Here is a 16,292-nt window from a genome sequence, read left to right as displayed (position 1 = left end):
TCCTTGTGGAATGGGCTTTTACTGATTTTGGATGCGGCAATCCAGTCGCAGAATGAGCCAGCTGAATCGTGCTACAGATCCAGCGAGCAATAGTCTGCTTTGAAGCAGGAGCACCCAGCTTGTTGGGTGCATGCAGGATAAACAGCGAGTCAGTCTTCCTGACTCCAGCCATTCTGGAAACATATATTTTCAAAGCCCTGACTACGTCCAGCAACTTGGAGTCCTCCAAGTCCAGAGTAGCCGCAGGCACCACAATAGGTTGGTTCAAATGAAACGATGATACCACCTTTGGGAGAAATTGGGGACGAGTCCTCAATTCTGCCCTGTCCATATGGAAGATAAGATATGGGCTTTTACATGACAAAGCCGCCAATTCCGACACACGCCTAGCCGATGCTAAGGCCAACAGCATGACCACTTTCCACGTGAGATACCTTAGTTCCACGGTCTTAAGTGGCTCGAACCAGTGGGATTTTAGGAAATCCAACACAACGTTAAGATCCCAGGGTGCAACTGGTGGCACAAAAGGGGGCTGAATATGCAGCACTCCCTTAACAAACATTTGAACCTCAGGCAGTGAAGCCAGTTCTTTTTGAAAGAAAATGGATAGGGCCGAAATCTGGACATTTATGGATCCCAATTTTAGGCCCATAGTCACCCCTGACTGTAGGAAGTGCAGGAATCGACCCAGCTGGAATTCCTCTGTATGGGCCGTCCTGGCCTCACACCAAGCAACATATTTTCGCCATATACGGTGATAATGCTTTGCTGTCACGTCCTTCCTAGCCTTAATCAGCGTAGGAATAACTTAATCCGGAATGCCTTTTTCCGCTAGGATCCGGCGTTCAACCGCCATGCCGTCAAACGCAGCCGCGGTAAGTCTTGGAACAGACAGGGCCCTTGTTGCAGCAGGTCCTGTCTGAGAGGCAGAGGCCATGGGTCCTCTGTGCGCATTTCTTGCAGTTCCGGGTACCAAGTCCTTCTTGGCCAATCCGGAACAATGAGTATTGTTCTTATTCCTCTCTTTCTTACTATTCTCAGTACCTTGGGTATGAGAGGAAGAGGAGGAAACACATATACCGACTGGTACACCCACGGTGTCACTAGGGCGTCCACAGCTATCGCCTGAGGGTCCCTTGACCTGGCGCAATATCTTTTTAGCTTTTTGTTGAGGCGGGACGCCATTATGTCCACCTGTGGCAGTTCCCATCGGTTTGCAATCTGTGTGAAGACTTCTTGATGAAGTCCCCACTCTCCCGGGTGGAGGTCGTGTCTGCTGAGGAAGTCTGCTTCCCAGTTGTCCACTCCCGGAATGAACACTGCTGACAGTGCTTGCACGTGATTCTCCGCCCACCGAAGAATCTTTGTGGCTTCCGCCATTGCCATCCTGCTTCTTGTGCCGCCCTGGCGGTTTACATGGGCGACCGCCGTGATGTTGTCTGACTGAATCAGCACTGGCCGGTTTCGAAGCAGGGGCTTTGCTTGACTCAGGGCATTGTAAATGGCCCTTAGTTCCAGTATATTTATGTGTAGAGAAGTCTCCAGACTTGACCACAGCCCTTGGAAGTTTCTTCCCTGAGTGACTGCCCCCCATCCTCGGAGGCTTGCATCCGTGGTCACCAGGACCCAGTCCTGTATGCCGAACCTGCGGCCCTCGAGAAGGTGAGCACTCCGCAGCCACCACAGAAGAGACACCCTGGCCCTTGGGGACAGGGTGATCAGCCGATGCATCTGAAGATGCGATCCGGACCACTTGTCCAACAGATCCCACTGAAAGATCCTTGCATGGAACCTGCCGAAGGGAATGGCTTCGTATGAAGCCACCATCTTTCCCAGGACTCGCGTGCAGTGATGCACCGATACCTGTTTTGGTTTCAGGAGGTCCCTGACCAGAGATGCTAATTCCTGGGCCTTCTCCACCGGGAGAAACACCTTCTTCTGTTCTGTGTCCAGAATCATGCCCAGGAAAAGCAGACGCGTCGTAGGAATCAGCTGCGACTTTGGAACATTCAGAATCCAGCCGTGCTGTTGCAACACTTCCTGAGAGAGTGCTACGCTGATCAACAACTGCTCTCTGGACCTCGCCTTTATGAGGAGATCGTCCAAGTACGGTATAACTATAACTCCCTTCTTCCGAAGGAATATCATCATTTCGGCCATTACCTTGGTAAATATCCTCGGTGCCGTGGACAGGCCAAACGGCAACGTCTGGAACTGGTAATGACAGTCCTGTACCACAAACCTGAGGTACTCCTGGTGAAGTGGATAAATGGGGACATGCAAGTAAGCATCCTTGATGTCCAGCGACACCATAAAATCAACCTCTTCCAGGCTTGCAATAACCGCTCTGAATGATTCCATTTTGAACTTGAATTTCTTTATATAAGTGTTCAAGGACTTTAAATTCAGAATGGGTCTCACCGAACCGTCCGGTTTCGGTACCACAAACATTGTGGAATAGTAACCCCTTCCCTGTTGAAGGAGGGGGACCCTGATAATCACTTGCTGGAGGTACAGCTTGTGAATTGCCGCCAGCACTACCTCCCTTTCCATGGGGGAAGCTGGCAAGGCTGATTTGAGGTAACGGCGGGGAGAAGTCGCTTCGAATTCCAGCTTGTATCCCTGAGATACAATTTGTACAGCCCAGAGATCCACCTGTGAGCGAACCCACTGGTTGCTGAAGTTTCGGAGACGCGCCCCCACCGCACCTGGCTCCGCCTGTGGAGCCCCAACGTCATGCGGTGGACTTAGTGGAAGCAGGGGAGGACTTTTGTTCCTGGGAACTGGCTGCATGGTGCAGCTTCTTACCTCTACCCCTGCCTCTGGCAAGAAAGGATGCAACCCTGACCTCTTGCCTTTCTGAGAACGAAAGGACTGCATTTGATAATACGGTGCTTTCTTAGGCTGTGAGGAAACCTGAGGCAAGAAAGTCGACTTTCCAGCTGTCGCTGTGGACACGAGGTCCGATAGACCGTCCCCAAACAATTCCTCACCCTTATAAGGCAAAACCTCCATGTGTTTTTTAGAATCAGCATCTCCTGTCCATTGCCGAGTCCATAAGACCCTCCTGGCAGAAATGGACATAGCATTAATTCTAGAGCCCAGCAGGCAAATGTCCCTCTGAGCATCCCGCATATATAAGACGACGTCTTTTATATGGCCCAGGGTTAGCAAAACAGTATCCCTGTCGAGGGAATCTATGTCGTCTGACAGAGTATCTGTCCATGCTGCTACAGCACTACACATCCAGGCTGAAGCAATAGCAGGTCTCAGTATAGTACCTGAGTGTGTATACACAGACTTCAGGATAGCCTCCTGCTTTCTATCCGCAGGCTCCTTTAGGGCGGCCGTATCCTGAGACGGCAGGGCCACCTTTTTAGATAAGCGTGTCAGCGCCTTGTCCACCCTAGGGGTTGTTTCCCAACGTAACCTGTCCGTTGGCGGGAAAGGGTACGCCATCAGTAGCCTCTTAGAAATTACTAGTTTCTTATCAGGGGAACTACACGCTTCTTCACATAATTCATTTAATTCATCAGATGGGGGAAAAGTCACTGGCTGCTTTTTCTCCCCAAACATATAAACCCTCTTGGAATTAACAGGGTTACTCTCAGAAATGTGTAATACATCTTTCATTGCAATAATCATGTATCGGATGGCCTTGGTCATTTTAGACTGTAAATGTGCCTCATCATCGTCGACACTGGAGTCGGACTCTGTGTCGACATCTGTGTCAACCATCTGAGATAGAGGGCGTTTATGAGCCCCTGACGGTTTCTGAGTCGCCTGGGCAGGCGCGGGCTGAGACCCCGGCTGTCCCAAGGCTGCAGCGTCATCAAACCTTTTATGTAAGGAGCTTACATTGTCGTTTAAGACCTTCCACATATCCATCCAATCAGGTGTCGGCCCCGACGGGGGCGACAACACACTTATCTGCCCTTGCTCCGCCTCCACGTAACCCTCCTCATCAAACATGTCGACACAGCCGTACCGACACACCGCACACACACAGGGAATGCTCAGACTGAGGACAGGACCCCACAAAGTCCTTTGGGGAGACAGAGAGAGAGTATGCCAGCACACACCACAGCGCTATATAACACAGGGATTTTCACTTATAATAAGTGATTACCCAATAGCTGCTTTATATGTCTTATTTGCGCCTAAATTTATGTGCCCCCCCTCTCTTTTTTACCCTTTTTGTACCTGGATACTGCAGGGGAGAGCCTGGGGAGCTGCTTCCAGCGGAGCTGTGAAGAGAAAATGGCGCTGGTGTGCTGAGGAAGAAGGCCCCACCCCCTCAGTGGCGGGCTTCTGTCCCGCTTTCTGTGTAAAAAAATGGCGGGGTTTTTTACATATATACAGTGCCAGACTGTATATATGTATTTTTATTGCCAAAAGGTACTTCAATTGCTGCCCAGGGCGCTCCCCCTACCCCCCCCCCCCCCCCCCACCGCCCTGCACCCTACAGTAACCGGAGTGTGTAAGTGTGCTGGGAGCAATGGCGCACAGCTGCGGTGCTGTGTGCTACCTTAAATGAAGACAGGAGTCTTCTGCCGCCGATTTTGTCGTCTTCAAGCTTCTGTTCTTCTGGCTCTGCGAGGGGGACGGCGGCGCGGCTTCCGGGAACGGACGATCGAGGACAGGTGCCTGTGTTCGAACCCTCTGGAGCTAATGGTGTCCAGTAGCCTAAGAAGCACAAGCTAGCTGCAAGCAGGTAGGTTTGCTTCTCTCCCCTTAGTCCCATGTAGCAGTGAGTCTGTTGCCAGCAGAAGCTCTCTGAAATTAAAAAACCTAACAAATACTTTCTTTACTAGTGAGCTCAGGAGAGCCCACTAGGAGCACCCAGCTCTGGCCGGGCAAAGATTCTAACTGAGGTCTGGAGGAGGGGCATAGAGGGAGGAGCCAGTGCACACCAGATAGTACCTAATCTTTTCTTTAGAGTGCCCAGTCTCCTGCGGAGCCCGTCTATTCCCCATGGTCCTTACGGAGTTCCCAGCATCCACTAGGACGTCAGAGAAAGTACAATAAAAGAATATATATAACAAAACTGAGAAATTATGATAATATACTGTATTGGCTGCTACAGTGTGTATGATAAACGATCATCTTCAGTTCCAATAAAACATTAATAACCCCAGCTTCCTCCCGTAGGGCTGTGAGAGGCTCAGACATGTCCTCCGCCTGATGCACCCAGAGCTTTCCTGTCAGCGTTTGACTTACTGAAGACTTAGCCATTATTTGGCAGAATTTTATTCTAGATGTAATAATTGTGTCCTCTTCGTTATAACATGTTTATGTACATGTGAAATTACTGCAACCCGTGACCAGCGGATGTCATTTCTCCACATTTATGGATTCTTTGTAATTAGATGGGACACTTTCCCACGTACCGTTCATGTAATAACATTGCTCTACAAATGTATTTTTATCATTTCAGGAGACGGTGTGTATCGTGCACAACCCGGACTCTCCCTCCTCTAATGTTACCAGTCACAGAGCAGGACTGTTCTTACAGTTTGGGGAATGCTCTATCAGATCAGTCATTGGGTGTAGATTTGGACCCCTAGAGGGGCGTTTCTGGTGCCTGGACTGGTCTGGTGGAACAACTACTATATGTACTGTATGCACTGTATACCGTGTGTCACATTATTGGTGTGTGCGCCACATTACCATAACATTGCTATACAGAAGCGGGGATCTGTAGAGCAGTAGGAGGATAATGGTGGCTTTTCCGAGTTGATCGCTAGCTGCATTTGTTTGCAGCGCAGCGATCAGGCTAAAAAATGGCAGTTCTGCGCATGCGGCGCAATGCGCACGCGCGACGTACGGGCACAACGAACGATGTCGTTTCACACAGGGTTCTAGCGATGCATTTCAGTCGCCCTGCTGGCCGCAAAGTGATTGACAGGAAGAGGGCGTTTCTGGGTGGCATCTGACCGTTTTCAGGGAGTGTTAGGAAAAACGCAGGTGTGCCAGGGAAAACGCAGGCGTGGCTGTGAGAACGCAGGGCGTGTTCGTGACGTCAAATCCGGAACTGAACAGTCTGAAGTGATTGCAAGCGCTGAGCAGGTTTTGAGCTACTCTAAAACTGCACCAAAAAACTTTGTAGCCGCTCTGTGATCCTTTCGTTTGCACTTCTGCTAAGCTAAAATACACTCCCAGTGGGCGGCGGCATAGCGTTTGCACGGCTGCTAAAAACTGCTAGCGAGCGTACAACTCGGAATGACCCCCAGTGTTCATGTAATGGGGGGAGAGTTGGAGGCTGACCCCTAGTATGGAAGTTGCTGGCCAGAGTTTTAGGGGTCATGTTATCAAGCTTTATGTCACATGTAAATACACAGTAGGATTGCATACTGTACATGAGAATATGTTGGCAACATTATTTTGTTTTTATGTGTTAAAAAAATGTTTTCCATGTTATATTTCCTAATAAGCTTGTAATAAATGCTGCCTCAACATTAGTTTATATACAATAACATATTTAATATATTAAGGTGCTTATAAGCTTGCACCTACACCATAAACATTCCATTAATATACATTGGGCCAAATGTAATAGGGTGCAATTTTTTACAAATATTTGCATTTTGTAAACTTTTTTACAACTTGCACATGTAGTGGACTGTGAGAACATGTAGTGGACTGTGAGAACATGTAGTGGACTGTGAGAGCATGTAGTGGACTGTGAGAACATGTGGTGGACTGTGAGAACATGTAGTGGACTGTGAGAACATGTGGTGGACTGTGAGAACATGTAGTGGACTGTGAGAGCATGTAGTGGACTGTGAGAACATGTGGTGGACTGTGAGAACATGTAGTGGACTGTGAGAGCATGTAGTGGACTGTGAGAACATGTAGTGGATTGTGAGAACATGTGGTGGACTGCGAGAACATGTGGTGGACTGCGAGAACATGTGGTGGACTGCGAGAACATGTGGTGGACTGTGAGAACATGTAGTGGACTGTGAGAACATGTAGTGGACTGTGAGAACATGTGGTGGACTGTGAGAACATGTGGTGGACTGTGAGAACATGTGGTGGACTGCGAGAACATGTAGTGGACTGTATGAACATGTAGTGGACTGCGATAACATGTGGTGGACTGCAGGAACATGTGGTGGACTGCGAGAACATGTAGTGGACTGTGAGAACATGTGGTGGACTGCGAGAACATGTAGTGGACTGCGAGAACATGTAGTGGATTGTGAGAACATGTGGTGGACTGCGAGAACATGTAGTGGACTGTGAGAACATGTGGTGGACTGCGATAACATGTAGTGGACTGTGAGAACATGTGGTGGACTGCGAGAACATGTAGTGGACTGTGAGAACATGTAGTGGACTGCGAGAACATGTGTTGGACTGTGAGAACATGTAGTGGACTGTGAGAACATTTAGTGGACTGTGAGAACATGTGGTGGACTGTGAGAACATGTAGTGGACTGTGAGAACATGTGGTGGACTGTGAGAACATGTAATGAACAAAGGGTCCCCCCTCCCTATTCAGGCACCCTAGGCATGGGCTGAAGCCCTGGGTTATCCCGCATCTCTGGGCGGTGGGCGCCGAGTTGATAGTCCATTTGTGTGAAAAATAGTACAATATTGTCTTTTACAGGGGGACTACAGGTCCCAGCAAGTCTCCCCCACATGCAGACCCTTGGAGAACCACAAGTGTCAGCATGGGCAGCATAAAAGGACCCACTGGCATCTGTAATCCTCCTGTAAAAAAAATCTAAAAAAAAGAGAAAACACACACCGTAGATAGTACAAGTTAAATATATAAATGCACTCACTGTGAATACTTACCTAGAATCCCTGTAGACATTTGGTCCCATCACTTACTTATCCCTTGTGTCATGTCCTCTTTGGTCCATGTAGGCAATGAGGGTATTCTTAAAATAAACAAATGAGAAGCGCAGACCCAGCGGACATAGTAGTGATCTGAACAGTCATTACTTCCTAAATAACCGGTAACTGGGACCTGTTGATTGGCTGAGAGAGTTGATACACACCGCTCTCTCAGCCAAAACGTGATTCACCCATTCACTTCAATGGTGAGGACCTGTAGTCCCACTGTAATAGACAATATTCTAGTTTTACACAAATAGACTATCAACTAAGCAGCCACCGCCCAGGGTTTCCGGGGATAGCCCTTGGCTTCAGTCAAGGCCTTAGGTGCCCTGGAGAAGGACACCCAATTGGTCCAGACCCCATATCCTGCACTTACTGTTGGTCTAGCCCTCCCTGCCTTGTGTCCCCCATGTCCTACCCGCTCTGCATCCCCTATTTGTAAAATTGATTTAGACCACCAATAGTTGTCTCATCACTTTGTTTTTGTTTTTGGGGATGCCTATATTGTCATTCCTGGTCAACACAATTTGTGATGGAAGCTGTGGCTGCAGTATAGAGTATATGGGGCAGTTGGCTGTTGTATACATTTGTATGGAGACTGCAGCATATATATTAGGTTGGTGTATGTACATGTTATCATTATGGATATAATTAATATTAATATAAAAGTTATTAGTGACTCACTTTCTTGGTCCAGGTGATAATCTGAGTTTCGGTGAAGGTGTCGTACGACTCCTGGAAATAGTTCTGCAGTTTCTCCTTGATGAGGGAAATGGTGATTTTGGAAGAACCAAGATTTGCCACCTCTGAGATGATGTTTGCAACACGCCCGGATCCTTCCACGATGACACATGGGGTGTTATTACACATGGAGTTGTATATGGTCTGCAGAAAGGACAATGTGGACATTGGGGAAATTAGAAAGTGTTACAGGAAAATGTAAGACAAGTAATTATCACCAGGGCTCAGTCCTAACCCTGCAACGTCAATGGAGATATTTCTGCTTTGTAACTGCATTATATATGATCAATAGCTCAGTAACCTAAACCAGGGCAAGCACACAACCATTGATAACTCTGGGGGGTGGTGTGTTTGGGGTGTTGTGGGCGAGATGATGGCAATGACACAATCACACCAAGGAGACCTCCAAACTTTTTCGTTTTTTAGTCTGGATAACCCATTAGCTGGTGGACCGGGGCGACGTATGGAGGGAGCTGAATCCAAGGACCTGGATTTACAGAAGCAGATGATCGATATATCACTTACGTAACCATCCCCAGCCTGCAACTCCTGCAGCAATTCTTCTTAGCAACAGTCCCAACAATGGTGGAGGGGGTCTTGTGCTGGGACCCAAAAGGTCAACACCCAAAACACTTACCAATAGAGAAAAATGTAAAACTAATGTTTACCCTGAAGAAATCCATTGACAGATGTGTCAGCTATGTAATATTGTATTACAATACTCTAAAACAACTCGTCTCTCAAGCAGCAAAAACAGCCGGAAACAGGGATAAAGCATCACATGTAGCAACTCCAGACCCACAATTACACAGATCCAGCAAGCGCTATGTAACGGCTTCTCAGAGCAGTGTTATTCTGTGATATCATTTATTGTCTGTGGGTCAGAGGAATGCCTGCCTGTAACTGGAATGTGATGGAGCTTGTAACGTCTGTCTATCTATCTATCTATCTATCTATCTCATATCTATCTATCTATCTATCTATCTCATATCTATCTATCTATCTCTATCTCATATCTATCTATCTATCTATCTATCTCATATCTATCTATCTATCTTTCTCTCTATCTCATATCTATCTATCTATCTATCTATCTATCTCTATCTCATATCTATCTATCTATCTATCTCTCATATCTATCTATCTATCTGTCTATCTATCTATCTATCATGTCTGTCTATCTATCTATCTCATATCTATCATCAATCTATCTGTCGGTCTGTCTGTGTATCTATCAATCATCTATGTGTCTATCTATCTATTATCTATCTATCATCTGTCTGTCTATCTATCTCATATCTATCATATATCTATCTATCTATCTATCTATCTATCTATCATCTGTCTGTCTATCTATCTCATATCTATCTATCTATCTATCATCTGTCTGTCTATCTATCTATCTATCTATCTATCTATCTATCTATCTATCTATCTATCTATCTACAGTTGTGCTCATAAGTTTACATACCCTAGCAGAATGTGTGATTTTCTGGCCATTTGTCAGAGAATATGAATGATAACTCACAGACTTTTCTTTCACTCATGGTTAGTGGTTGGGTGAAGCCATTTATTGTCAAACAACTGTGTTTACTCTTTTTAAATCATAATGACAACAGAAACTACCCAAATGACCCTGATCAATAGTTTACATACCCCAGTTCTCAATACCGTGTATTGGCCCCTTTAACATCAATGACAGCTTGAAGTCTTTTGTGGTAGTTGTGGATGAGGCTCTTTATTTTCTCAGATGGTAAAGCTGCCCATTCTTCTTGGTAAAAAGCCTCCAGTTCCTGTAAATTCTTGGGCTGTGTTGCATGAACTGCACGTTTGAGATCTCCCCGGAGTGGCTCAATGATATTGAGGTCAGGAGACTGAGATGGCCACTCCAGAACCTTCACTTTATTCTGCTGTAGCCAATGACAGGTCGACTTGGCCTCGTGTTTTGGATCATTGTCATGTTGGAACGTCCAAGTACGTTCCATGCGCAGCTTCCGGGCTGATGAGTGCAAATTTTCCTCCAGTATTTTCTGATAACATGGTGCATTCATCTTGCCATCAATTTTGACCAAGTTTCCAGGTCCTTTGTAGCTCACACATCCCCAAAACATCAGCGATCCACCTCCGTGTTTCACAGTAGGATGGTGTACCTTTCATCATAGGCCCTGTTGACTCCTCTCCAAATGTATCGTTTATGGTTGTGGCCAAAAAGTTAAATTTTGGTCTCATCACTCCAAATGACTTTGTTCCAGAAGTTTTGAGGCTTGTCTCTGTGCTGTTTGGAGTATTGTAAGCGGGATGCTATTGTCAGATTTATTCTAGACATCAGTGGTCGCTCTATCTATCTATCTATCTATCTATCTATCTATCTATCTATCTATCTGTCTGTCTATCTGTCTGTCTGTATGTCTATCGATATATCTGTCTGTCTATCTATCTATAATCTGTCTGTCTGTCTATCTCATATCTATCTATCTATCTATCTATCTAACATCTGTCTATCTGTCTATCTATCTCATATCTATATCATCTATCTGTCTGTCGGTCTATCTTTCTCATATCTATCTATCATCTATCTGTCTGTCTGTCTGTCTATCTATCAATGTATCTATCTATCTGTTTGTTTGTTTGTTTGTTTGTTTGTTTGTTTGTCTGTCTGTCTGTCTATTTGTCTGTCTATCTATCTCATATCTATCTGTCTATCTGTCTATCTGTCTATCTATCTATCTATCTATCTATCTATCTATCTATCTGTATCTGTCTGTATGTCTATCAATATATCTATCTATCTATCTATCTATCTATCTATCTATCTATCTATCTATCTATCTATCTGTCTCTCTCTCTCTGTCTGTCTGTCTATCTATATGTCTCTCTGTCTGTCTATATATCTGTCTGTCTGTCTGTCTGTCTGGTTGTCTGTCTGTCTGTCTGTCTGTCTGTCTATCTATCTCTCTCTCTCTGTCTGTCTATATATCTGTCTATCTGTCTGTCTGTCTGTCTGTCTATGTATCTATCTATCTATCTATCTCTCTATCTATCTCTCTCTCTCTGTCTGTCTATATATCTGTCTGTCTGTCTGTCTGTCTGTCTGTCTGTCTATCTATCTGTCTCTCTCTCTGTCTGTCTGTCTATCTATCTGTCTCTCTGTCTGTCTGTCTGTCTGTCTCTATGTCTATCCGGGATTGGTGGCGGAGCTATTGCTGGAACAGCCAAAATCTTTGCGGCTCATTCTATATGTATCACCAATCCCGGGACAGCTAACACTGGATGTGTCTAGTGAGATCTCACAGCTCCTTCTGAGTGGCTCCTATGAGACGTATGGCACTTCTATCCATATACAGTCATTTCTGCTATATAGACAGTTACATTTTATGTGGTTTTATTTTCAGCGAGGGGACGCGGTACACGTATACAGTGTCCGTGTCGACCTATGTTGTCATACACACCAAAAAACAATGAACACCCCAACGCCAGCTGTTAGCTCTCTGTCACTCTAGCGGACTCTGGGTGGGATGTTCTAAAGAAGGAATTCTGTAAAAACCCTGTTTACGGGGTTTTTACAGCATTTCCAAATGTATTAAAAACCCGCCACTGGGGTTCCTACAGTCTAAGTATACTTACCTGTGGCCCCAACACTCCATTCCAGCCACCTAAACCTAACACTCCCCACTGCAGCCTAACCCTCCCCAGGGGTGCCGTACCCACCTCCCCGCAGCCTAAACTTAACCTTCTCAGCCTGCAGCCTAACCCTAACCCCCTCCCCGCAACCTAAACCTACCCTTATCGTCCTGCAGCCTAACCCCTACCCTCCCCAGGGGTACCTAAATCTACCCCCCCTTTCTCGCATCCTAAACCTAACCACCCAGCCTGCAGCCTAACCCTAACCCTCCCCTGCAGCCTAGATCTAACCTACCCCCACCTACGGCCTTCATTACCTCCAGCCAACTCGGTCTTCATTACCTCCAGCCAACTCAGACTTCATTACCTCCGTCCAACTCGGACTTCATTACCTCCGGCTAACTCGGACTTCATTACCTCCAGCCAACTCAGATTTCATTACCGCCGGCCAACTCGGACTTCATTACACCCGGCTATTAGTATCAAAGTAAGTTTATATAAATTCACAGACTATAATTAACAAGACACCTAGAACAATTCTCACGCAGAGTAAAACATCACTGGTGTAAATCTTATTTTCCAAGCAACTTCCTCACATATAAGACTGTCTACCACTCTTCTCGTAATGCCACCAGCCACTATCAAGTTGCAAGATCATGCTTCCTACTTCAGGGACAAGATTGATAAGATCCGAGATGAAATGGTATGCTCTTTCTCAGCCAGTGACCTGCTCAGTTCTCTACCTGAACCCTCTGGCACCTTCCCTTCATTTAATCGTACAAGTGTAGATGAAGTATCATCACTCTTCTCATCCTGTTAGTCTACTACCTCTCCTCTTGATCCTATACCCTTACAAATAAGTCACTCTGTCTCCTGTACTCATCCCAGCCCTAACTAACATCTGTAATCTCTCTGTCTACTGGTATCTTTCCTTCTCTGTTCAAGCATGCAGTGATTACTCCCATTCTGAAAAACTAAATTCTGACCCTAACTCTCTCTCAAACTGCTGTCCCATCTCTCAGCTCCCATGTCTCTCCAAGCTACTTGAGAAAATTACCTACACTCGCCTCACACACTTTCTTAACTCTTAACTTAAACTTATTGGACCCACTTCAGTCAGGCTTTCATTCCCAACACTCCACAGAGACAGCACTGACTAAGGTAGTGACTGATCTGGTCACTGCTAGATATAAAGGCCATTACTCACTACTTATTCTCCTTGATCTCTCTGCTGCATGTGACACTGTGACCACTCTCTTCTCATACAAACACTACAATCCCTAGGTCTTCAGGACACAGCCCTTACTTTGTTTTCATCCTACCTATCTAATCGCTCCATCAGTGTTCGTTTCTCTGAATCCACCTCCTCTTCTCTACCTCTTTCAATTGGAGTACCACAAGGCTCAGTCTTAGGTTCTCTGCTTTTCTCTATCTATACCTCATCTCTTGACAAACAAATCAACTCTTTCGGATTTCAGTATCATCTGTACACAGATGATACTCAAACCTACCTATCTGCCCCAGATTAATCTATTGGTCCTCGTCACTAAAAGCCTTTCTACTGTTTCATCTTGGACGTCTTCTAGTCACCTCAAACTTAATATTTAATATTAACTTGGCAATCATCCCTACCCCACAAGCTTGCTGCCTTGGTGTCATCTTTGACTCTAAACTGTCCTTTCTTCCCCACATTCAATCTGTCTCATATCATACAGCCCACTAAGAAACTACAATCTGGCTGGACTTTTATGCAATAGGCAGCACCTTTCCTTGGGTATCAATGCCCAAATCCTTATAGACTGTAAACTTGCGAGCAGGGCCTTACTACCTCTATGTCTGTCTGTTATACCCAGTTTTGTGTTATCACTGTTGTTCCAATTGTAAAGCGCAACGGACTAAGCTGCGCTATATAAGAAACTGTTAATAAATAAATAAGCCAGGAGTTCTCCATCTTTCTGACTGGAGTGCTGCAAGGTTCCTGCATTTCAGACCACACATTGATAAGGGCACTATTTGAAGGAAAAGCCCTGTACACACGGGGGAGATGTGTGCTAAGCGAGAGGGATGGGGGGATGCTCATTTCACACAGCAGTGAAATGAGCGATCTGCTAGATTTGGCAAACACGCCAAATCTAGATCCACAGATAGCGACATGCGGGACAGCGCATCGCTGTCGCCGGTACCCTACACACGGAGAGATCCGTGCTTAATTTCTAAGCAACCTGGTCAGATCTCTCCATATTTACTCCCCTTAAGACCTTGATAAATGTATATAATGTGATAGTATTAGGGATATTAGGGATCCATGTGATGAAGTCATCTGGTCGTGGCAAATGGGCCTGCATATTTGCGCAAATGTGTGCTAAGAACTTCACTTATAATCCATGTTAATTATGAGGGTTTATCTAAATTATTCTTACTATTCTTACTATCAGTGTTCTTAGTGCTAGGAGTGTGCGTCTGCATCTCTCTTCCTCCATACAGTGTGCATCAGCATCTCTCTTCCTCCATACAGTGTGCATCTGCATCTCTCTTCCTCCATACAGTGTGCATCTGCATCTCTCTTCCTCCAGTGGAGTGCTGCATCTCTCTACTTGCAGTGTTCCTTCTGCCTTGTAGGAGTACTCCATCTATCTGGTAGTAGTATTCCATCTCTTTGGTCGGAGTGCTCTATCTCTCTGGTAGCAGTGTTCCATCTATCTGGTCGGAGTGCTCCATCTCTCTGGTAGCAGTGTTCCATCTCTTTGGTCATATCGCTCCATCTCTCTGGTATGAGTGTTCCATCTCTCTGGTAGCAGTGTTCCATCTCTCTGGTAGCAGTGTTCCATCTCCCTGGTATGAATGTTCCATCTCTTTGGTCGAAGTGCTCCATCTCTCTGGTAGCAGTGTTTCATATCTCTGGTAGCAGTGTTCCATCTATCTGGTCGGAGTGCTCCATCTCTCTGGTAGCAGTGTTCCATCTCTCTGGTATGAGTGTTCCATCTCTTTGGTCGCAATGCTCCATCTCTCTGGTATGAGTGTTCCATCTCTTTGGTCGCAATGCTCCATCTCTCTGGTAGCAGTGTTCCATCTCTTTGGTCGCAGTGCTCCATCTCTCTAGTAGCAGTGTTCCATCTCTCTAGTAGCAGTGTTCCATCTCTCTGGCAGTAGTGCTCTATCTCTCTCGTAGCAGTGTTTCATCTCTCTGGTATGAGTATTCCATCTCTCTGGCAGGAGTGCTCCATCTCTCTGGTAGTAATATATAATTATCTCCAGGTATGATTGAGCAGCTTCCAAATTGTTTGTCTGCTTGTGTGCAAGAGGCATTGAATGGGAATGGCATTTGGAAGGCATGCTGTTCCTTGTAGTGCCAATGGGAGATCCTGGGGGTGGCTCCCGGGTAAGTTAGCTCTCTGGAAGTGTTTTAGTAATAGCCTTTATCATGAGGCCTACTGTGACAAATTACATGGCCCTATGTGGGCACTGCTATTATGTAGGTTAGGACTGCTGTATCAGAGAAGCCGTGAAGTGGCCAGCAGCTAAACATGTGTTTGCAAACATTTGTGACTAATGCTCTGAATTTTATTACCAGATAGGTTCAGGGATGGTTACAGGTAATTTTCAGTGTGCGGAAGGGAATTTAGGGGTGGGGATTTGCACCCCCCTTCCTCTTTGTCTGTTGTTTGTATGTGACCCCTCCCCCTTACAGCACCTGATATATAATTATCTCCAGGTATGATTGAGCAGCTTCCAAATTGTTTGTCTGCTTGTGTGCAAGAGGCATTGAATGGGAGTAGCATTAGGAAGGCATGCTGTTCCTTGTAGTGCCAATGGGAGATCCTGGGGGTGGCTCCCGGGTAAGTTAGCTCTCTGTCTGGAAGTGTTTTAGTAATAGCCTTTATCATGAGGCCTACTGTGACAAATTACATGGCCCTATGTGGGCACTGCTATTATGTAGGTTAGGACTGCTGTATCGGAGAAGCCGTGACGTGGCCAGCAGCTAAAACATGTATTTGCAAACATTTGTGACTAATTCTCCTAATTTTATTACCAGATAGGTTCAGGGATGGTTACAGGTAATTTTCAGTGTGCGGAAGGGA

The 16,292-nt window shown here is 45.9% G+C and overlaps 1 protein-coding gene across 1 annotated transcript in view; it reads right to left on the bottom strand.

Moving 5' to 3' along the window:
* The window catches only part of LOC135050927 (transient receptor potential cation channel subfamily M member 2-like), a 307,254-nt gene that overhangs the window by 271,696 nt on the left and 19,266 nt on the right, over positions 1–16,292 (bottom strand). Inside the window, exon 3 of the mRNA XM_063957173.1 lies at positions 8,536–8,736. Within this exon, the coding sequence (XP_063813243.1) occupies positions 8,536–8,736 (201 nt within the window). The remainder of the gene's footprint in view (positions 1–8,535; positions 8,737–16,292) is intronic.

Source organism: Pseudophryne corroboree, chromosome 2 (assembly GCF_028390025.1).
Source record: "Pseudophryne corroboree isolate aPseCor3 chromosome 2, aPseCor3.hap2, whole genome shotgun sequence".
Lineage (NCBI taxonomy): Eukaryota > Metazoa > Chordata > Amphibia > Anura > Myobatrachidae > Pseudophryne > Pseudophryne corroboree.
The sequence above is the reverse complement of the archived record's forward strand: the minus strand, read 5'-3'. Positions and strand labels throughout refer to the sequence as shown.